Below are 24044 nucleotides of genomic sequence, written 5' to 3'. Positions count from 1 at the left end.
TTTTAAAAAATCGAATAGTACTAAAAAGTTTATAACGATGAATAGCAGATCTTTGTCCCTGCCCTCCTGCCTCTTCACCTCCCTAGAATCAACCACTTTTGACTCCTTAAGGTGCCTCTTCTGTGTTTATCTCCGTATTGCTAAACAGTATGCTTATAATGCTATTTCTTGACTTGTCAAGTTTAGACTTTTACCTATTGAGAGTCTCTTCTAATTCTAGTATAGTTACTATAGGGGTGATACTCAAAACACTTAAGAACTAGCACAGCACAGATTATGATTAATCCCAAGCTCTTTCCCCACATGGTCTGTGTTGGCTAATTACTGGTCCTGATTTTATGACAAATTTTGTTAAATTATCAGTATTTACATTATTATTACCATATAAATATTGTCCACTGCTGAAACAAATAATGTACTATAATTATGTTATCTTGCTTACGCAATTTTCATTTTCTAGAAGTTATTAATTGATGTTTTAAAAAATCATTTATTACTCATTAAAAACTCACCATAATTCCCGCCTTCTCAGTGAGTCTTTGCTGCCAGGCAGAGTTGATTCTCCACTCTGTGTTATTCCTGTATTACCTCTTTTGTACTCATCACACTATACCTTATAGATTTGTGTGTCTATCTTCCTTGCCAAAATATGAGCTCCTTGAGGTTAGTGATACTATGTTATCTTTGAACCTTCAGTGTTGTGCACCCGTGCCAAACACAAAATGTTTAATAAATATCTGTTGGATTATGGATGGAACAGGAGTGGCCTTTGTCTTTGAAGCAGCCTTCAATATTGGGTGGATGGTTTTGTGAGCATTTCTCTGATTTCTGAGTCGCTCCATACAGGTCACTCACTCAAATGCCTGTCAGGGTCTACACAGTTAAAATAAATGAACGCAGCAAGCCTGATGGGGTCTGTGGCATTTAAAGTGGTCACATGCTACTAGGCTCTAGCCAGCTGTTGCCATGAAGGTGTTTCAGATGTGTGTTGCCAGACCTTCTGCTTTTTAAATAGAAGCAGGAAAATCCAGGCTTGATATGAACTGTCATGATTCAATTTTTAAAAACTATGCAGACTAAGTAAATGGTTCTTCAGGCTCAAGCTCGATTTGGTTCATGACCACCAGCTGATGAAGATTATTAGGTGGTGGGGCTTCCCTGGCGGCGCAGTGGTTGAGAGTCCGCTTGCCGATGCAGGGGACACGGGTTCGTGCCCCGGTCCGAGAGGATCCCACATGCCGCGGAGCGGCTGGGCCCGTGAGCCATGGCCGCTGAGCCTGCGCGGCCGGAGCCTGTGCTCCACAACGGGAGAGGCCACAACAGTGAGAGGCCCGCGTACCACAAGAAAAAAAAAAAAAAGATTATTAGGTGGGAGTAGGAGGAACTGTGTACCCTGTGCCAGAGCCTTGAGCTTGGTGTCTGGCTGGCCTGAGAATGTCTCTACCGCAAGGGGTCCTCCGCAGGGACTCTACCCTGTGGAATTCCTTTGCCAGCTGATGCCAGCATGTGGAGTGAGCCTTAGCAGAAGTGAGCCTGGGCTCAGCCTGCCAGAATGTTCGGAGGGCCGGGAAGGGTTTCAATGGAATCAGGACTTCCTCTGTTATGTGGAAATAAAGAATGATGTGTTAAATCATAAGTGGTAGTGGGAAGGAGAAGAAGACTAAAAATTGTATACTATGTGCCAAGCCCTGTGTGTGCCTTTTCTTACGTTACTCAACTTAGTTTTTACAATACCCCTGAGGCAGAGATATTGTCACCTTCAGTTCGCAGATGTTGAATCTCTATGAGATTTAGTTTATTTTTCAATTTCCATCATCAGAACAGATCAGCTGCAGAATTAATGCCTCGTGAATCTGCCCATGAAGAAAGCCCATGTATGGGATTTAAAAAATGATTTAAACCTGTTTTTATAGTAAAAAAGAAGATGGTTAAAATTTTCCACTAGAAATTGATTGTTTATTTTGTTTGTTTGTTTATAGATTGACCTAAGATTGGTCAATCTTTCAACATTTGTTGAATATCCATTGTATTCTGTGTTAGATTCCGGGATTACCAAACTGATTAATATACAATTCCTGTGCTTGAGAAGTCATAAATGATTGTTTCTGGTTTGTTCTAAGTGTGAAAGGAGGGGGCCAGGTATTGGGATAAAAGATAGGAAAAATCTGGAAATTTGGTTGCCAAATTGTTGTTTTTTTTTTAATTTTGAGCTACTCCTTTTTTCTTGTTGCAATAAACAGAATATACAGGTAGAAAAATAAGAAAGTGCAAATAAAGGAAATTAAGAAAAAAGTCTTCTTCTAACCATTGTGGGCAACTCTCTACCTACTTACTTACCCAACTTTTTTGACTATTTATCTGTATGGATATTTTTATACTTATCACAAACAGGCGCAAACACTCAGATCCCACTACATCACTATTCTGTAGCCTGCTTCTCTTACTGAGGAATATTTTGAAATGTTTGAAAATCATTTTTTATGGCTGAATAGCATTTTATTGCATGGAAGTATTCCATATATTTAATCAATTCTCTATTGTTAGATATTTAGGTAATTTCTAATTTTTTATAACCAATGTCACATGAAGAAATTTTGTAGCAAAATCTTTTTATGTATGTTAAATTATTTCCTTAGGAAAAATTACTAGAAATGAAATTACTGGATTTAAGTGCATGTACAATTTTAAGCTTTTAGCTTTTAGCACACATAGTGCTAAATTGTCCTCCAGAAAAGTAATAATAATTTACCCATCCCCAATGGATATGAGTTTCTATTTCTCTTCACTGTTTCCAATGCTAGTTACCACCTCTTTTTAAAAAACAAAAAAATTTTCTGATTCAATAGAGACAGAAAAGAATTTCTGTTTTGACAGACTCTTTTTGAAGACCTTTTGGCCTTTGACCTTTCTGGATACTATTGTTCTCTGGTACAATACTATCACTTTGTGTTTTGGTTACTTGGTTGGCTATTTACCTGCCTTAGTAGCTTTGGAGCAGTTTGAGGGTAGAGCATGTCCTATCCACCTGTGTGTTTCTGGGTGCTCGTGGAGATTTGTTGAACTGAATTGTACTGGAGGACATGTATAGTTTAGAACCTTGGCTAGATGTTTAAATGTCAATAAAACCCGTGGGCAAGTTACTCTGTTCCTACCAGTTACATAATAATGAAAATTTAATTGAACATCGATTATGTGCCGGCAGTGTATTAAGTGCTTTGCACACTTACTTGAATGAATCCTCACAATGCTCTGAAGAAGAGATAATAATCATCTCCACTTTGCTGATGAGGAAACTGAGAGGTTATAAAACTTGCCCAATGTGCATGGCTGTAAAGTGGCAAAAGCAGGTTGTGAACTCAGGAAAAGTTAACTACCAAGCCGTCTTATCTCTCCTCCACTGCCCTCCCCTCTCCAACTTCTTATTATAGATATTTAAAATATATATATAAAAGTAGAGAGAACAGCAGAGTGACCCTTGATATACCTACCACCCGGCTTCAACAGTTACCAATATGTGGCCAATCTTGTTTCATCTATGCCTTTCCCTCACTACCTCACAGCCCTCTTCCCTGGTTGGATTATTTTAAATCAAATCAGAGATCCATTAATTTCCTTAATAAGTATTTAAATACATATCTCTAAGAGATATGGACTCTGTTTTTTATATCCAAACCACGATATCACTATCACACTTGAAACTATAACAATTTCTTAATACTCTCTAATGTCCAGACAATGTCAGATTTCCTTAATTCTCTCATAAGTGATTTTTACTGTTGCTTTGTTTGAATCAGGACCCTCGCAAGGACTACACTTTGTATTCTAAGCTGTCCTAACCTCAACACAGTGTTCCTGTCTTCCCCATGCCTTTCTATGAAGCCTGTCCTTGTCAGAGACAGAGGTACTTAGCTGAAGGAATTTGACAATTTTAAATAATTCCTATGAATTGAATATCTAGTTCGCATCTCCCCAGAAAGAAGCACACTCAACAGTTTATACCTGAAAAACACTGGGTCCGTGGGGCATGGAGAAAATACAATGCTACACAGGTTCATCATCCCTTCTCCCTGGAAATTCATCAGTGTTTTTATCCGCTGGCTGAGAGTTCCCTCTGTTCTGCTTGTAGGATAAGTGATGCTGGCTTGAAAATTCTGTCTTGAGCCCTGAGCTTAAAAAATGAGACACGCTGGTCTGTGTAGCCCTCCCTTGCTGCGGGAGAATGACTTGGAAATGGGAGTCACAGGCTTGTTATTTTCATAAATCGTCATGACTTTGTTAGAATCTTGCACATTGAGCACATTTTCATTGAACAAGTTTTCACGTTTGTTTTGGTTCTGTTTTAAAATTGAAGGTCTAGTGATCCTCCACTGTGTTGTGGCAGATGGGAATTCAACCAGGAGTCCTGAAAATGATGGCCTTCTCTGTGGAGATCGTGGAGAAAATTGCCCAGGTAACGCATAACAAGCGATGCATTTGTTTTTATCAGCTTTATATTCAACCTCAGAAACTTGACCCCCCCTAAATTTTAAGTTGTTGATAATATAGTAATCATAAAACTAGGTAGTTTTTTGAGCACATGTTAAGGTACCAGGCTCTGGGCTTTACGTACAGTAATTCATTCACACCTTGCAAGAACTCTATGAGCTGGATATTTTTTACTTTATTTCAAGGTGAAGCTAGAAAGAATACGTAACTTGCCAAAGGTCCCACAGCTGATATATCACAAATCTGGGATTCACGCTCAGGTCTTTCTCATTCTAGTGCTTCCATTCTTCATCATTATACTATTTTGGGCATCGTAGATGTGTGTGTGCTTCAGCCTCTAGCAAGTGATGTCTTGGACTAGATTCATAGAAAGCTGGCATATTCTATTCAAATTAAAAAAAATTTTTTTTTCTATTTTATAACTTAAAAGAAGGGAAGAAGGCAACAATTTTAAAACATATTTTACCTTGGAGATTCCTGAATTAGTATTCTCACAGTTAGTAGTCTGAGGCAAGGATCAGCCTTAGTAAAGAGTCAGATAATAAGAATTTAGGTTTTGTGGGTCATGCGGTCTTTGTTGCAACTATTCTGCTCTGCCATTGAACTATGAAAGCAGCCATAGACCTATGCAAATGAATGGACTTGGATGTCTTCCAATAAAACTTTATTTAGAGAAACAGTCTGTGGGCCAGATTTGGCTTTTGGGCCATAGTTGGCTGACTCCTGGTCTAAGGTCTGCCTGTCCTTTATAAATTGCATGGTCTGGTGTTCTACAGGAGTTGTTTCTTATTTTAAAACAAAGCAAAACACAGCACAGGCCAATTCCAAAAGTAGGGCAGAGTGGAGAAGAGCCTCCTGTATTCCCTGGAAACTTCTCTGAGCTGGGAGTATGGTGATGTGGTGTAAGTGCTCCTTTCCTAGCACCCTGGGAATGTTGTAACTGAGCCAGGAACACGCTGAGCAAGTCATCCTGATGTGAGTCATCAGTTCCAGCCCAATCTTCATCTTTTTTTCCCTCCCACTAGTGGGTGGTCTGGAGAGTGCCCCCAGTCTGTGGAGTCCATCGCTGTCTTAGGTCATGCTTGTGCGGGTCTTGTCACCCATGTAGTGAGAAGGACAAAGCCAGCTTTATGTGTTTGTGTGCTTTTCTTCAGTCTGGTTTCAAATGTCTTAAATGACAGCATTTTCACATTTCCTTTGGGAGATTATTCCATAATATGATGATTGACAGTGTTAAAAAATCTTCCTCATCCTCCTCCTAAATGTATTTTTAAATTTTTTATTGTAGTAAAGACATTTAACATGGGATCCGCCCTTTTAACAAAATTTTAAGTGTACAGTACAATATTATTAATTATGGTAACTGATGTTGTATAGTAGATCTCTAGAAATTATTTATCTTACAGAACTGAAACTTTAAGAGGAGAGAGGAGAAGAGATGAGAAAGCATTGAGCCTCGATGCACTGCAAAATTTAGAGGTTAGGGGAGCTGAGGTCAAACCAGCAGGGGAGAATGAGCAAAGGAGGTATCACGTGCATTCTTTTTTTTTTTTTTTTTTTTCCACATGCACTCTTGAAAAACAAAAGAAAATACAATTTTTTCCCTGTCGATTCTTCTTTGTCTCCTAGCCATGAATAATGTTAGATACATGAAATACACTCAAATCTCAACACTGGATTCTTTTTTCGTCCTTTAAAGGGCTGGAATGAAAAGGGCAGCTCTAAGTGAAGGTTCACTCCTGTAAGCTCAGAAATGGTTGGCACAGTCCTTCTGGTTCAAAGACATGCTGATCAGACCTGATTGGCCCCCCGTGTGAGCATATCCTAGTAACCCAGGAGGGTAATAAGTACATCTGTGGGATTTATTTTTCTTTTCCTGGAGAAACAGACCAATTCACATTTTTACAGGAAACTGCATTAAGTGTAAGACAAATGGGGATCCTCAATTACAAAATATTTTCCAATTTTGCACTTTTTCAAGAGCATCATGAATTTACATTCCCCTGTCCCACAGAGATAGTTGGCAAGATAAGAAGGAAAATTAACTTACAAAATATAAAACTTTCTTCCTCCCCTCTTGGCTTAAGAAGGCTGTAAAATGAAGAAACCCTTATTGGGAAGATGCTAGAATATTAAAGCCTCAGGCTGTACTTCATGGAATAGGAGGAAACGTTTCTCCAGACTCTGCTGTGACCACTTGAACTCTTCTGTGCACTGGTTGTTCCCCCTATTTTTTAGGTCAGATATCTGTGTGAGAAGATGAATTTATAGGTATTTGTTTTCCTTCCTCTCTCTCCTTGATAACACTTGTGGGACTTCTATCTCAAAATTTAGTATCCCTTTTAAAATCTCTTACACAGAGATTGAACTATGTTATCTAACTAAAGGTTTAGAGATACAAGAAGTTATAAACATTGTAATGAGATTTACCAAAAAAGCATTGTCATAGTAATTGTATATTACCCTTAGAGTTGATTTCAGAAGAGTTGCTGATATTAATATCATTTGCAAAATCATTAAATAGATTTTTCATGAGCATTATTAGAATAAATAAGGGAAGGTTTTCTGAAAAGTAAACCTACCTAATGTATCAATTGTGAAGAGTTTTAATCACAAAGGCATCACACAGCCTGCTTTTTCTTGAGGATAAGAATCATGTACAGAAAGACTAAGGAATCACACTGTTTAATCAAAGCATCCATCAAATTGAGGAAAATTCCATATTTAAACTAGGTTATTTGGGTGTCTGCTGTATTCCTCCACTTTAGTTTGGTCCAAGGGAATCCATCACATGTCATCTAATTATTCATATGACCCTAAGAAGGTGACCACTTCCTATCTATCTGCCCATACTATCAGTGAAAGCTATTCTTTTTCCTGATCCCTTTTACTAACTCTTAGAATAAAATTTTGACATCACTGACCTGCAGTAGCCCTGGTGGTTTCTTATTTAATTGGTTGTAGAATCTTTGAAATACAGTGTCTCATGAAGAGTTTACGATATGTTACCTGTGGTGCCCATCTGCTTATAAGATTGTGTTGCGATCTGGTCCTCCGGTACATGTAATTTTCTCCAGCAATTTTGTGGGGCAAACTCACTCCCAGAGGAAGGTTTTGGTTTGATGAATGTGGGTTGGAAAAGAGGAAGGTGGGAGGGTAAAAGATCAGTTAAGTTCCACCACCCCCAGTATCAGGGAAATCTTCACGGCTGTTACATTTTCAAGACCATACCATTTACTTCTCGAAAGAGAAACACAATACATGGGACTAATCATTCTTTTGTCATAAGATTAACTTTTCCTTTTTCTTGGTAAACATCTCTGGAATGGAAGCGTAGATTTTGCCATCCCCTGCCCTATGTCATCAGGTCTCATGATAGTCAGAAAATGTTAGATTTCACAGCTGTTCAATTTTCAGATAATGTGACCTGGATGAATATTAGATGAAAGCAACTGGAATTTTAGGCGCATTTCAAAAGGGGCAATGCTGATAAGCCTTCTCATTACCATGAGAAGGAGAGAGGATCCCATTTGGGTTTTTTGGGGGGCGGGGACGCGGTATGTGTGATTAATGTTTCTTCCAGGTTTTAAAGTTCCAGAGAGAAATCATAGGACATTTTCTGCTTGTTGGTATGGAAGGGTTTTTAAATCCAAATAATGCTGGGAATATTTAAGGGCATGCTTATTTGCAAAGGAGAGAACTCTGTGAGCAATCAAAACAGGGCCTGGCAAACATTTCCCTGGCATGGATTTGTGTTGCTTGGATGAACCATGGCTGATCAAATCACTGCATCCAGCAGCTGCTGGTTAAGGCGCTCTCTGGTATCTTGCTCTGTATGGTGTTTATTAAAAGACTGGCTATGTTTAAAGGGGCGCGACAGCCAGAGGAATTAGTAAAGTTCAGGATACAGAGCCATATGGCTTATATTTAAAGTCAGGGGTGCTTTGCAAAGTAGAAAAGAACTTTCTGGAGCAAGGAGATCTGTCAGTAAGTCTTACTGCTTCTTTATGGGCGTATAGTTGATTTATAGTGTTGTGTTAGTTTCAGTTGTACAGCAAAGTGATTCAGTTATACATATATCTATTCTTTTTCAGATTCTTTTCCCATACAGGTTATTACAGAGTATTGAGTAGAGTTCCCTGTGCTATACAGTAGGTCCTTGTTGATTATCTATTCTTAAATTCATCTCCTTGCCCTCCATTTCCCTGCCCCAGGCCTACATCATGTATGTCTGCATGGCTCGGATATGCCTTGGATTCCTCTTTTCCCCCTTGACATCTTCCTACTTTAATCCATTCTGCACTTTCCTGTCTAATACATTGCTAAAATCCTTCACAGTTTAGTTTTTACATATTTCATGTAATTTAATCCATAAGAACCTTCTTCAGCTCTCTCCCACCTTGTATTTCAAGGGTAAACACTTCAGCCCACTGACATTTGTGGTCTTTGACTTCTATTCACAGCCATCCTTGGCTGCTCTCCTTCAGGTCTCTTCCATATCCATTAAATCTACCACCCACCTCCTGCATAAGGCTGGCATATTCCCGACTCCGAGAGCTTTTGCTCTTGACATTCTCCACAACTCAACTGCTTGCTCACCTCCTCCTAAAAAAGTCTACATTTCCTAGAAATTTTCTTTAATTAGATAAGCCCTTTTTGTACTGGCACAAGATTTGTCTTAGAATTGTCAAGATTTTCAAGATTCTAGAATCAACTCATTTACTGAGGACTTTATTGACCCAGGTACTTTGCTAGGAATTTCCACATGTATTTTTTATTTGAGCCTCTCAATAGCCCTTTAAGGTAGATGTTATCATCTTCAGTTTCCAAATGATGAAACTGAGGCTCAGACAGCTTAATTAGCTTGCCTGGACCCATAGGGCTCATGAAAGGCAGAGCTGAAAATGAAACACTGATTTCCTTCCTCCTAAGCCAGTTTTTTTTTCCACTGTTTCCATGTTTCCATGGTTACTATGGTTGTTTTTACTGGTTTGTTGCTTTTTATTGACTTACATTTGTTCTATTGTACCAGTGTAGATAGTTAGATAGGATATCCCTTATTTCTTTGATGTTTTCCAATGCCTACTACAGGGCTATGGAAAGAGGAAGTACTTGATGGATGGAAGCTGACCTTCATTTGATCAATTTATTTGCCAAAATACACAGATCTTTGCCTTTGAGACATTTTGCAGTTATTTCTGGGAGAAATTTCAATAAGAGTCCCATTGATTGGCACGCATGGGAGCAAATGTCTGGCACGTACAGGCAGTCAGCATGGCTGGTAATCAAGTCACCAACCAAAACCAGGTCAGCCAGTGCCTCAGCAACATTCTGTCACCCTCTGGAACTCTGTGACCTGGCATCACAGAAATTTGCTGTGTATAGATCATCCAGAGTCCTTTGCAATTCTCCTCTCTGGTGACCCTGGGCAATTTTTATATACACACATATATATATATATGTATATATACTCATTTCATAATATTAATTAAGAAGTTTAGTAGTCACTGCTATTTATAAAGGGATTGTTTAATGTCATTGGGGTGCCAGGTGCCATACCAAGCCTAGTGTGAAATGCCCTCTGAAGTGACCACTGTAGGCTTTCTGGTTCCACAGGTGTCTGAGTCCTGCAAGCTGTCGGTCATACCATGACTATGGAAAGGCCGACCCTGGGCTGGAGCTGGCTAGTTAGAAGTTTTCTCTGGGTGTGGGCAGGTGTCTGTTGTGAATCAACACATGGAACAGCTAGTTAGTATTTCTTTACTGTTTCTCATGACAATCCTTGTTTCTTGAAACTTTCTACACGCAAACGATGGAGAAATCACTCCATATTACGTCCCCTGGCTCCCACTTTGAAAAATTAGGCAATTAGGATTCTGAAAGGTAAGACAAGGAAGTCAGTGTAGGAGTGAAATCCTGGATATGAAGCTTACAGTGTTTTCCTCCTTCAGGGCAAGAGAAACCCTCCAGGGGTCAGATGAGAGGGATAATCTCCCATTCAGAGAAGCAGGACTTCTGGGTGCCGCAGGCTGAGAGCATATGACAGCTACCTGCCTGACAGAGCGCCATAGTGGGGCAGGCAGAAGCATGGACTCTGGGACAGGACTGCCTGGGTTTGGGTACCAGTTCTGCCACATATTAGCTGCATGATCTTGGAAAGTGATTTAGCCTCTTTGAGTTGTGCTTTGCTCATCCATAAATAGCAGTTAGAACAGTGCTTCCCTCACAAGCCTCTTTTGAGTAGGAAATGAGTAAACACAGCCCTCCCTCCGAGTCTGCGGGTTCTGCATCCGCAGATTCAACCAACCACGGATCCCAACTGGGGGATACCGAGGACCGACTGTAAATGCCATTTAATACAAGGGACTTGAGCATCTGCGGATTTTGGTGTCACCTGGGGTCCTGGAACGAATCCCCCTCAGATACCGAGGGATGACTCTCTGTATAAAGCATACAGACCAGCATCTGGCACTAAGTGCTGTGTTTAAGTTAAAAAAAGAAAAAGAAAGGAAAAAACCCTTCTCTCTTTTCAATGCCATCAGCCCCATGTCTCTGACAATCTTCATGGGAAGAAGAGCCTTCTCTCTTACCACAATTATGCTTTACCCTTTAAACAACACTAACGTTTCTGAGAGGTAGTTTGGACAGAAATCTTAATTAAAATGTGAAACGTTCCTGTCACAATCCCCACTAGCCAATCTCTAGGGCTAGTTTCGGATCACAAAAGTCTGACATATGCCAGTGTGGGGAGAAGGAGAAATGAGAGATTGGAGTATATTCCACAGAAAAACTGGCAGCACAGTTAGGAATATGATTCTCCTTACAAATGTATATTTAAAGTGAGTTGATTTATTGAATCATTTCTCATTCTTCAGCTACGACCACACAACCAAAGCGAAGAGGCCACTTCTCTCGGTGCCCCAAGCAGTACAAGCATTACTGCATTAAAGGGAGATGTCGCTTCGTGGTGGCCGAGCAGACGCCCTCCTGCGTGTAAGTGAAGCGCTGAGCCGACAAGCAAAGGGGTACAGACTGGTGCCGGTTTGGGGGGTGACAGGCCTGGAAAGTCTGAGCTAATCCAGCCATCTGTCGGGATGCAGTTCCCCCTGGTCCTACCCCCTCCCCTCCCTGCGCCACTTGTTTAGGGGCCCCGTTGGACAGCTACTTATGGAGAAACTGACGCACACTTTCCTGCTGAAATATGAGCGTGCGAGAGTCCAGATCGCCTTCCAGACAGGGCTGTGTCTTCTGCTGCCTTGCGCAAGCAAAACTGTTTCTGTCCAGTGTTAAGGATGCTTTTCAGCTCAACTAAATTCCCAGGGGTTTATTGCACTCGAATGCAAACACAGTCTTCTGGCATGTGTTAGGTGAATGTAAATATGAAGGAATTTCTGCCAAATTACAAGCTACTTTTGCAGGTGTCAATTAAGTGCATGGAAATCAGTCCTATTTTTAGAGATTCACAAAGCCTGTTTAGTACAGCAGGGAACTGGGAGGAAAGTTCTCTTTCCAACTCTTGGTAGATTGAGTCCAAGTTTAATTTTACTCAGGCACAAACAAATTTTTTGCATATCTTAAATATTTATTTTCTTCTAAAGATGTCTCTCTAAAGTGCTGTCTGAGACCCTACCTCGTAGAGGAGCAAGATGATTTCTTAAGCATATTTTTGACCTAAAGTCATAGAATGTTGATGTTCTTCTGTATAGTTGCCCCAGTATTCTTTTTTTTTTTCCCGCAAATATCTCAGAACAGTGATTCCAAGCCCTGATATAGTGGAACATTGAAGAGTCATGGACTTCTTCAAAGTTTGATTATAATTAAATTAAATTTAAAAATCAATATACACAGATAATACTTCGAGGGGAATAAGAAAAAAACTAATGTAAGGAAATAAGGAAAATGTGCTTGTGCGTGTATTGGGAAAGATAGAGCTGATTTTTGTTTTTTTATAAATGTATTTATTTATCTTTGGCTGCGTTGGGTCTTTGTTGCTGCGTGTGGGCTTTGTCTAGTTGTGGCGAGCGGGGGCTGCTCTTCATTGTGGTGCACGGGCTTCTCACTGCCATGGCTTCTCTTGCTGCAGAGCACGGGCTCTAGGCGCACAGGCTCAGTAGTTGTGGCTCAAAGGCTGTAGAGCACAGGCCCAGTAGTTGTGGTGCAGGGCTTAGTTGCTCCACAGCATGTGGGATCGTCCCAGACCAGGGCTCGAAACCGTGTCCCCAGCATTGGCAGGCAGATGCTTAACCACTGCACTACCAGGGAAGTCCAGGAGTTGATTTTTTAAAAAAATTCATTTAATTGCTCACTGACTTGGGAGAATATAATGAATTTTTAAAAGAATAATGCCCTTTAACCCAGTACATTTCTTTAACTGGTCCCTATATCTGTAGATGTACTGTTCTTTAATATTGCTGCCTTGTAGAATGAAAACCACAGGGTGTAATCTACCTGCCTGAGATCAATACACAGCCTGTCCCCCTCAGTCAGAGGGTAAAACCCATTTTCTCCCTAGCTTCTCTGATCCTGCCTTGACTTTCTAGCCATGTCTCTCACCACATTCCCCAATGTTCTTCCATAATCCTACATTCCTTTGCATGGCTTGTTAGACAAGCTTTTCTCATAGTCTGAAAGTTTATTCTTACTGACACTTTAAGATACAACTCAAACATCAGCTCCTCCTGGACCCCTGCGTTGATTTGAGTTCGATATCCTTCCTCTGTGATTCAGTCACACTTCTATGAAAGCTTTTTTCCCTGGAGCATCACTCTTGATTTCTCTGGACATCCCTTCTGTGGCTGTGGGCTCCTAGAGGCCAGGGATGATGGCTTATTCATTTTCATATTCCAGTGCCAAGCACAGTGCCTAGAATTTACTAGATGCGCAAGAAATGTCTGACCAATAAATGAACAAGTCCCTCTGTCATGGTTCATCTAGTGCTGTGCTAGATGTCAAAACCAAGACCTTAATCTGAACCAGGAACACCTTCTTAGTGGTGGAATGATACAAAAATCAAGGGGAGGAGGAAGAGCACACGAATCAGGACTCAGGTTTTGGAGTAAGACAGACCTAAGTCAAGATTTTGTTTCCTCCAGTTATAAGCAGCATTAACAATGGGTCAGTCACCTTTCCTGAGCGTTTTTTAAAAAAAAATAAATTTATTTATTTTATTTACATTTATTTTTGGCCGCGTTGGGTCTTGGTTCCTGCGTACGGGCCTTCTCTAGTTGCTGCGAGCGGGGGCTACTCTTCGTTGCGGTGCATGGGCTTCTCATTCCGTTGGCTTCTCTTGTTGCCGAACACGGGCTCTAGGCGCATGGGCTTCAGGAGTTGTGGCACGCGGGCTCAGTAGTTGTGGCTCGCGGGCTCTAGAGCGCAGGCTCTGTAGTTGTGGAGCACGGGCTTAGTTGGTCCACAGTATGTAGGATCTTCCCGGACCAGGGCTCGAACCCGTGTCCCCTGCATTGGCAGACGGATTCTTAACCACTGCGCCACCAAGGAAGCCCCTGAGTGTTTTATCATCTATAAAAGAAGATAACATCTTCCTTTCAAGTGTTGAAAATTAAGCAAAATAATACATCAGGCAAAAGTACTTATTGTGATACCCAGCACAGAGTAAATGTTCCATAAATTGTACCATTCACGTGAATGGGAGGTATACATCTTAGGCCTGACCTTTTAGGTGACTTGGTGTAGCACAGATCAAGCAAAGCTGTCTTGTCATTGGTGATTACGCTATCTCGGGAAACCATAAATATCTCCTTTTGCTTGGGATCATAGGAGTTTGTGGACTCCTGTCTTTACATAAAAAACCAAAGTGTGTTTCAGATAACTCAAGTCCCTTCTTAGTCTTCTCAGTATTTTCTTGGAATGGAGATGGTTTGTTTCCAGGTACATAACTTTGATTTATTTACATGGCACAATTCATCTAGGTAGTGTTACATGTGGGTGGGTGCATGAATTGGGGAGCCAGACTTCCTGCATTTGAATCCAACCCCACTCACTTATTTTCTCTTTACCTCAGTTTCTCCACCTGTCAAATGGGGTTAATCATAGCACCTACTTCAAAGGTTGTTATAAGGGTCAATTGAGTTAATACTTATACACCTCTTAGAACCGTGTCTGGTGATTATTTCAGAATAGCAATCCCAAATCCTGATTTTTCAGAGTCCTCAAGGGTCATAGCATCTTTAAATGTTATTTTTAATTTTAATTTATAAGATGTTTATTAAATAAAAACTCATTTATTCATTTGCTCAGCATTTATTAAACATCTACTAGCATCTTTCACCCTTTGCCTCTTCCTCTCCCATTGAAATGACCATCAGCTGATATGTTATTAATTTGATAAGCAGTGAAACGATGTGAGAGCCACTGTAACTGGCTGTGTATGAGTCTGACCAGCTACATGGCTTCATTGGGTTATAAGTTACAGGAAGGACTGCTTACTGAGAAATTCATTTAAAGCATGGGTGAGCAACTGAACCCAGAGCTTATAATTAGAAAAACATTCTAAAAGAGCAGCAAGTAATTGCTATGTACTTTATGGGCACAGTTATTGTTTTAAAATGCTGTATTTAGTAAATTTGTTAGAGAAATATTTCTGCTAATTGGAAGAGACTCTATTTGTAGATTTTAATTATAAACTTAAAAAAAAAAAAACTCTAAAGACCTCCTTCCCACACTTGCAATTACAAATGATTTTTTCCCCCCCAGTTCCAGTCCTATGTGCAAAGGATTTTTGATATTTCAAGATATTTCTAAGCTCTCTTCCTGTTATTTTGACCTTGCAATGAAGAGCCTAGCTATCTTGCAGGAAGCAATTTTCCCTCATACATCCTGGGGTCATTTTGCAATAGATGGCATTAGGTGTTTTTTCTCCTTTGCTTGCATTGAGCCTCACCTTTCAATTGATGGTTGTGACTGAGCAAGGCTTTTTTTTTAAACATTGTATCAGCTACAATATTGCCAGTCAGGGGTCTCCTTACTTGAGAAATAAAGCTTTGTGGGAATTAACTGGCTTAGCTCTTATGAAACGTAAACTCTCGAGTGGCCTGGCAATAGATCCTTTCGTAAAACAAACAAAGAAACAAACACAACAAAAAATGAGGTTGCACAGGAATCTTTGTAAGAAGTAGAGCTTCATCTTTCTGAGATTTCAATAATTATGTATATGACCAGCATCTCTTTGTGTTTTGAATAAGTCTGAGGAGAAGAAAAAGGGAGAATATTTGTTAGTGCAAAGGTGTTGATGTTACAACATATAGTTTTGGTTTTAAAATAGCCTCAGACAAACTTCTTAGTCATCTTTTATGCATCTTACACAATTCAGAGAACACTGTGGATGGTCCTTAAATCATTGAGCTTTAGGGAGTTGAGTGTTGCTTGGACAAATCTCGGCTTGGTCAGATGGCTCTGTATCTGCACCTTCAGGCATGGGGCATCTGCAAAGTTGAGGTGAATTCAGGACTGTGTTGATGGAGTTGGAAGAATGAGAGGGGGAGATTAGTGCTGTTTGGAGAGTCTGTTGATTTCTGTCACGGCACTTTACTCGGGCCATAGGAAAAAGGGGCATTTAGAGGAGAGTGGAAGGAATGGTGTACAGTTCTGAATATGTGGCCTCAGAGGGTCAGATAAAGGAACTGGAGAGGACGAGACCTATTGTATTTTGAGGAGATGCAGTTGGGGAGGTGGTGAAGGGAAGAGTCATTCCTAGCTGTTACTCCTGAAAGCAGTAGAACCAGAACGGATGCATGGAAGTTAAAAAGAGAGGCCAGGGGGCCAGTGGCTGGGGGGAGAGAAATCCTGTAGAATAACATTTATGGAGCTTTCTATGTGTTCCATGTTTGATCATATAAAACCATATACTCTAAAAATAATTTATAATAGGAGAATTTGGGCACACTGAAACGTTTTGTATTGTCCTATGATGAAATGGGAAATCCTGGGGCTTTTTGAATTCCCTGTCCTGGGAGTATTTAAACTCTTGGGAGTGCTGTGTAGGGAATTTTATCACCCCCTTCCTTTCAAGACAGATTTTAGTAAATTGTTATCATCCCTGTTTATTGATATTAGGCATATTATTAATGATGTTCAAGGGATGACAGGTTTTCAGCAAAGAATGAAATTTCTCATGAACACAGTGGTTGTACAACTTAACATTTTTTAAGGAACTACACCCTTTATTTATTTATTTATTTATTTATTTATTTATTTTTTTGTGGTATGCGGGCCTCCCTCTGCTGTGACCTCTCCCGTTGCGGAGGACAGGCTCCGGACGCGCTGGCTCAGCGGCCATGGCTCACGGGCCCAGCCGCTCCGCGGCATGTGGGATCCTCCCAGACCGGGGCGCGAACCCGGTTCCCCTGCATCGGCAAGCGGACGCGCAATCGCTGCGCCACCAGGGAAGCCCCACCCTTTATTAATTCCAAGTAATGAATACAGTGTTAGTTTCTTCAAAAAAGAAACAGTAAAGATTCTTAAAAGTCTTTCACTTTTGACCTTGTTGCCCTCTTCTTGTTTCACTTTTATAGCTGTGATGAAGGCTACGCTGGGGCGAGATGTGAGAGAGTTGACTTGTTTTACCTAAGAGGAGATAGAGGACAGATTTTGGTGATTTGTTTGATAGCAGTTATGGTAATTTTTATCATTTTGGTGGTCGGTGTCTGCACATGCTGTCAGTAAGTACTTTTAAATTTAATTTTAAAGGAATCTGAAAACTTTTATCTTTCCTATCTTCTTTCCTTCCTTCCCTCCTTCCTACCTTTTCTCTTTCCTCTTTGCTTTGATTTAAATCACTTTTCACAGTTTGCCATCATTTATTTAGAAGCATTTATAATAAACACAGGACGTATAATTTTTGTCATTTTCTGAGCATAATTATTGTAATTTAAAATAAAATTTATATAAATCTCCTAATTAAAAAAAAAAAGGAGGTGGGCAAAATGAATGAAGGTGACCTAAATGTACAGACTTCTAGTTTTAAGATAAATAGGTCCTGGGGATGTAATGTACTAATGGTGACTATAGTTAATAATACAGTATTGTATATTTGAGAGTTGCTTAGAGAGGAGATCTTAAAATTCTCATCGCAAGAAAGAAAACTTTTGTAACTAAGTGTGGTGATGGATGTTAACTAAACTTATTGTGGTGATCGTTTTGTAATATAAACAAATATCAAGTCATACCTGAAATGAATACAATGCTATATATCAGTTATATCTCAATTTAAGAAGTCAATTATTTAGTCCTAAAGTCCATCATATTTTATGTGGGTTTATTAATAGGCTAAACAATACTTTTATTTTCTTAAACTGTACCATGACACAACAACTTTGAAAGATGGAAACAAACAAACATATTTTTTTCTTGGTCACATTAAAATAATGAATTTTATTTATGAAAGATGACTGCACTGTTCCTCCTGTCTTTACTTTTCATTATATACCTCATCTTTGGTAATTAAGAAAAACCTTGTTTTTTCTCTGAGACAGAATGGCTTGATATAATTCTTAAGTTAGTTTTGGAAACTCATCAAATTTTTTATCAGGCCAGGACTCCCACATAGCATGCTAAAAAGGCATTTTCTAAAATGCTACCTTCTTGTCTTGAGAAGCCTCCTAAATTGTTACATTTACCCTCGGGCTGTGGTATTTATTAGAGGAGGGTGTTGCATGATTCCTTTCTTTACTAAATTCTGGGTAGAAAGGCATTAGCATAGCTATCAGCAGTCTAAGTGATTTTTGTCCCAGCTCTGTCATTAAACATCTTTGAAACCTTGGACAAGTTTCTTAACCTCTTTAAACTTTAATTTTATTTTCTGTAAGACAGAGGATTAAAGCAAATAATCTGTAGGATTCCTCCTAGTTATAAAATTGAAAGGTATTTTTTTAAGATTTTACCTACTTTATGGCAAAAAGGAGTTTTTATAAGGCCAAGTTTGGGGCAGAGCTGGGAAATGCCCTATTTTATTACATTAATTTTACTTTAAGAAAACTGGACTGCAGCCCAGAATATCTAATACACTTCTTAATTAGTACATCTAGAAACTTAATTAACATATCCAGAGGCTACCCTCAGTCTCTTGGTTTTCTTATGTCTGTTTCCATTTTGTACTATTTCTTATTTACACATTAAATAATGCTTATCAGTCTATTTTGTAAAATGACTTGGCCTGAAAAATTTTCTTGTGCTCACCAAGATCTATCAACAATTAGGTACCATATTCTTCCTATGTACCTATAACTACACCCTATCCACACTGATGCTATTGTAGCTATCATGTGAGCCTAGAGAAAGGGATGGATAAAGAGAGAACCTAAATTTTTTTTTTTTTAAAAAGGAACCTATACATTTTTAACAGTCTAGAAATAAGATCATAGGCTCTCTTGATTAATTTTGTGATTGCATTAACTAATAGGACCACACTAATTTCTAACACTTTGTTTTCCAAGTCCTCTTCTGAAACATCGAGAAAGAATAAAGAAGGAAGAAGAAATGGAAACTCTGGGTAAAGATATAACTCCTATAAATGATGACATTCAAGAGACTAGTATTGCTTAATGGTAAGTGTGATAAACTTGGTAGATGGGGAACAGGTGACATTTACCTGGTGAAGTAGGGCTTAACTGCATCAAGTAAATCATCGTTTGGAATTTGATTATGTTTAAAAACATCTAAAAATAAATTGACATTTTTTTTTCATAGAATCTGAAGCCAAATAAAAGACTTTCTCATATCTTTCTTTGGGATGTCACTCTACCACAGAGATAGAATGTGGACTTTTATATACTTTTTCTAATGTACTGAGATCGGTCTGCTTTCTAGTTCTGCATGGCTGTGGTCATTATTTTATATTCTTATAAAATATTATAAGATATTTGATATATTTTTCCAATATATCACAAGAAAGAAGAATTTTAGTTTAGACATCTCACACTGAAAGGAAATAACAAAAGCAATATATATATATATATATTTTTTAATAGTTGGGTTTTATTTTATTTACTGGAGCCCAGCCGCTCCGCGGCATGTGGGATCTTCCCGGACAGGGGCACGAACCCGCGTCCCCTGCATCGGCAGGCGGACTCTCAACCACTGCTAACAAAAGCAATATATATATATATATTTTTTAATAGTTGGGTTTTATTTTATTTACTGGAGCCCAGCCGCTCCGCGGCATGTGGGATCTTCCCGGACAGGGGCACGAACCCGCGTCCCCTGCATCGGCAGGCGGACTCTCAACCACTGCGCCACCAGGGAAGCCCCAAAAGCAGTATTTTAATAACTGCATTTATTGAGCATTTACCACATGCCAAGCACTGTTCTAAGCTCTTTTAAATATTCTATCATTTGGGATTTCAGCAGGAATCACAAATCCTCTCGGATGATCCAATAAAGACATTTCGATGAAGGGGCTGGGAGAGCAGGGATGAGGGCACCCATAGGAACGATGAGGCTCCCAGAGTCTAGCAATTGCAGGAGGCTGAAATGCTGGGGAAGAGTTACCTTGGCATTGAGAATCTGGCTGTGCTGGAAGACCCCACCAGGCAGCAGCTGTAGCTGTGGATGGAAATAGCCACAGCCAGGCACCTAAACAATGAAGGAGGCAGGAAGTGGAGAAAAATGCCCCCAAACCTTCTCTCCTCTTGCCTTCAGATCTTTGGCAGGCGCCTCCCACTAGCCAAACTCAATGAGAATCCAGAGGGCCAGGGAGCCCTTGTGATGCAATCTGTAGGTCAGCCCGCCTCGGAGCGCGGAGCAGAGCAGAGGAAGACTCAAGGGGGCACACGTACATAACTAGCTCAGTCAGACAGGGTCGTTTCGTCTGTAAGGCATCAAGCACAACCAAACTGGTTTAAAATAAAGGAAGTGTACTGGCTCACATGCACTGGCAGTCCAGAGGGAAGGTAGTATTCACACTTGCTTGTACCAGAGTTCCCATGCAGAGAACAATTATTTCTGTCTTTCTGCTCACCAGTTGAAGAGTTGGCTTCATCTTTGGCTAATTCCTCTTAGGTCATAGAAGAGGCCAGCAGCAATCAAGGCCACATGCTTTCTTGTTCCCATCCAGGAAGGGAGAAAGGTGACTTTCTATATATAGCTCGCCCCACAGTGCAAAGAATCTCCTTTCCCAGGAACGCCCAGCAGATTAAAAGCGTATAGTAAATGCTTATCAAGAAATTATAATATTCTCCTAACTTATTACCAGAAGGACACAGATGAATTGAAAACAAAAATGCTGGCTCTAGATATTTTTTTGTAATTACATAGTACATTTCTTTTCAATGGCTTGCTCTTTTTTTCCTTTTTCCTGCAGTCTATGAAGGTACCTCCAGGCTGGTGGCAAGCTACAAAATACCTTACTCATTTGAAAATGGACAGACTCTGTCTCAGGAAAACAGCTAGCAAAATGAATTTTAAATAATGTATTTACTTTTGGTTTGTAATGTTAATTTGTGTTGTTTACTATGGTTTAATAATAATAATAAGTAATTTTATTATTATATAGTATTTGGGAAAAGCACCCAGTTAAGAAGGGAAATTTAATAAACTTCCACTTAAGTTTTGTCACCGGGATTACTAGTCAAACAAAAAAGAAGAGTAGGAAGGAGTTTAGATCTGAGGAATTGAATTAATAATAAAGCTACCATTTATCCAAAACTTACTATGTGCTAAGAGTTTGAAATACATGATTTCCTTAATTCTTTTAAGAATCTAGGATCCTCATTTCTCATGTATAGAAACAAGCCCTAAGAAGTTAAATAATCTAACCCAGTTTTACAGAATTAGGAATAGGTAGAGCTGAAACTGGAACCAACATTTACCCAAGTTCAAAGTTTGTGCTCTTAACCATCATTTTTTTTTCATTGGAGTTGTTGCAACCTAACTCACAGTATAACCCAAGACTTCACACTAAACTGTGTTTTGCCGTGACTCTGAGACACTGGTGCATTTTCCTGCAGAAACTCAGAATGCAGAGTCCTGGATATATGTTATTGTTACCATCATGCTTTCCGTGATCTTGACTTTCATTATGCTTTTTTGCTCCTTTATAAATTCTCAGTGATATGCATACATTCTTACATTTCTAAAGCAAACAGATTTGCCCCATAGCTAGGGTAATGAGCAGAGATGGGAAGTAAATGCCTGAAGTCTTTAAGCCCCAGGTAAGTGTCTATGCTTGCTAAAGGATAGATAATAGCACTGGAAGAGGCTATGTATCCCGGGGTAAATGGTCAGTGACAGTACAGCAGAGCCCAAGCAGACACTGGCTGTGACCATATCCTCATTTGTTCTTCTAAGAAAACAGTACCCGCGATTGCTCTCAGGTGAATTTTGGTGCAATCAAGTTATGACCATAGTCATCTATTACTTGGGATCATCTTGCCAAATGCTCCTTCAACTCCAGATTACGGTTAATAAAGATTCTTTTTAAACCGGAAAAAGCAGAATGCGCGTTGAGCCAATATTCCATAGACTATGGGATTTCCTACATTGGCTGGGTGGATCATTTATAAAAACTGATGAGATGTCCTCAAATTGCTACACTTTGGCTGTTGTGCCTGTCAGAAAAGCAGCTTTTCCAGAAGCTTTGTAAATTTTACTTTGCAGTGTAGACTCCACACCCAAAGTGAATCAGAGAATTCAGAGGAAAGGTGAAGTTGTATATTACCTTTTATCACATGTCATGTTTCAAGTGAGACTGAGGCTGTGCTTATGTATAACACAGAAATAGCTCAAATATCAATGAGAGCTAACTGAAACAACTGATAATTTTCTAAATCCATTTTTTCTCCTGAGAGTGACCATTCTTGAAATAGGATCAGTTTCAACCAATCCATGTTGTATACACTTTATTTTCAAAAGCCTCCTCTGAGCTCTTTCATGCTCTTTTTCTTTCTCAGTCTTCATTGATACTAAGAGTGCTTGAAACAAACACACAGAGGTTGGTTGACCAGTGGATTCTCTCAAGACAATTCAAGCTTGGGAATTTTCTTTTGATGCTAAAATATTAATGGTGTCTCTTGAAATTTGGTAGCTCGAACTACCAAGAAAGTACTTCAGAGATTTTCGTATCTTTTCAAAATGTATTTTATAATTGTTTTGCATACGTTAAATGACCTTGTTTATGTAAACTGTCAGTATTAGCATGGAATAAAATAAATTTATTTTTAAAACAAAGCAAATATGTTTACTTAGGAATTTTTTATTGTTACCATGAATTATTAATAGAAATAAATTTGAACATTATTGCCATAAAAAAACTTATATATTAGAGCAACTATCATTAATACGTTTGAAATAGTCTACTCTGACCACGTGTTTTCCTTCGAAACTAAAGAATTTGGAAGGGTGGTAAACACCTAAGAGATTGTCTGCCCAACAGCCTGGCCATATTTTTTGACCTCAGCTCCCCGCTCCAGCTGCGTTTGGTTGGTTTAAGGCGGGCACTTGATGAAACTGGGCCAACTGGAGTCATTCCCAGGGAAACTGGGAACTTGAAATAAAGTTACTCTTCTTTGGGTTTGTGGGGTATACAGACGTGCATTTTGACACTTTTGGCAGTCATATTTTGCTCCGTGTGGACCAGAAAAGCAAAAGAAGCTGGTGAGAGAAGAACAGAGGTGAGAGGTGAGTTTCCCAATAGTCTGAGTTCGTATCCCGTGCATTCTCAAAGTTTAGATTCATTCCATTCCTGTGTGCAGCCTCCATGAGACCTGCTGGTATCTTTATAATAAATTCCTCATTTGGCTTAAGCTAGTTCTATTTGGATTTCTGTAACCTGGAACCAAGATCCTGACCAACTCTGGAGCATCATGAGGCTGTGGACAACAGTTTCTTAAAGCAGAAATGACATTCTTTATGAAACATTATGTTAAAATCTCCGCGAGGAGGGTGACTTAGCCAGCTTAGAAGGAATCAGGGAAGGCTCCTGAAGGAAATTACATCCGATGACTGGCTCTGAGAAATAAAGGTCTCTGCCCAAATCCTGGGTAAAGCCAGGTATTTCTTGGATCCTTGTCAAATTCTACAGAATTTCTTGGAAAGCTCTAGCAGTGGAGGGGCTAGTGGGTGCTGCTACAAGAGAATGTGAGAAGGGATGGAATCAAGGCTTCGTACCTTGTTCCAGAATGTCCTGTGCATGACAGGGTAAAATATATGGGCATGTGAGCTGTGAGGTGAGATGTTCCTGATTCCAATACTGTTATATTATTAAGCGATGGGCTGAGATGGAGGAGAGCTTTTATTTTCTTTCCTGAAGTGGATTATTTGGCTTTTACATTTTCCACTCTGTATTATTGCCCATGGAGTTGGCAGGTTACATAGAGAGTAGAGTAAATTGTTCTGGGTCAAATAACTTGCTATTTGGATAAGGCCCTGGTTTGTGCAAAATTCTGTGAAGGAAGTCCAGGACATATTTCAGCGCTCATGGTTTTAAGACCAAACTATGGCCTTAATGAGACCTTCGTTTTAGTATATTTTGCATTACTATATTATGAGAGCCTAAATATATTGGGGCATTGCTGTCGTTCATTCATTCAAAAATATTTATTAAGTAC

The 24044-nt window shown here is 39.5% G+C and overlaps 1 protein-coding gene across 1 annotated transcript in view; it reads left to right on the top strand.

Annotated features, from left to right (window-relative positions):
- The window catches only part of BTC (betacellulin), a 43133-nt gene extending 20502 nt beyond the window's left edge, over nucleotides 1–22631 (top strand). Inside the window, exons 2-6 of the mRNA XM_007113835.4 lie at nucleotides 4352–4450; nucleotides 11361–11478; nucleotides 17016–17162; nucleotides 18936–19046; nucleotides 20801–22631. Coding sequence (XP_007113897.2) covers nucleotides 4352–4450; nucleotides 11361–11478; nucleotides 17016–17162; nucleotides 18936–19044 — 473 coding nt within the window. The 3' untranslated portion in view covers nucleotides 19045–19046; nucleotides 20801–22631. The remainder of the gene's footprint in view (nucleotides 1–4351; nucleotides 4451–11360; nucleotides 11479–17015; nucleotides 17163–18935; nucleotides 19047–20800) is intronic.
- Nucleotides 22632–24044: the final 1413 nt, after the last annotated feature.

The sequence above is a fragment of the Physeter macrocephalus genome, chromosome 7 (assembly GCF_002837175.3).
Source record: "Physeter macrocephalus isolate SW-GA chromosome 7, ASM283717v5, whole genome shotgun sequence".
NCBI lineage: Eukaryota > Metazoa > Chordata > Mammalia > Artiodactyla > Physeteridae > Physeter > Physeter macrocephalus.
This window is presented reverse-complemented; position numbering and strand designations above follow the sequence as displayed.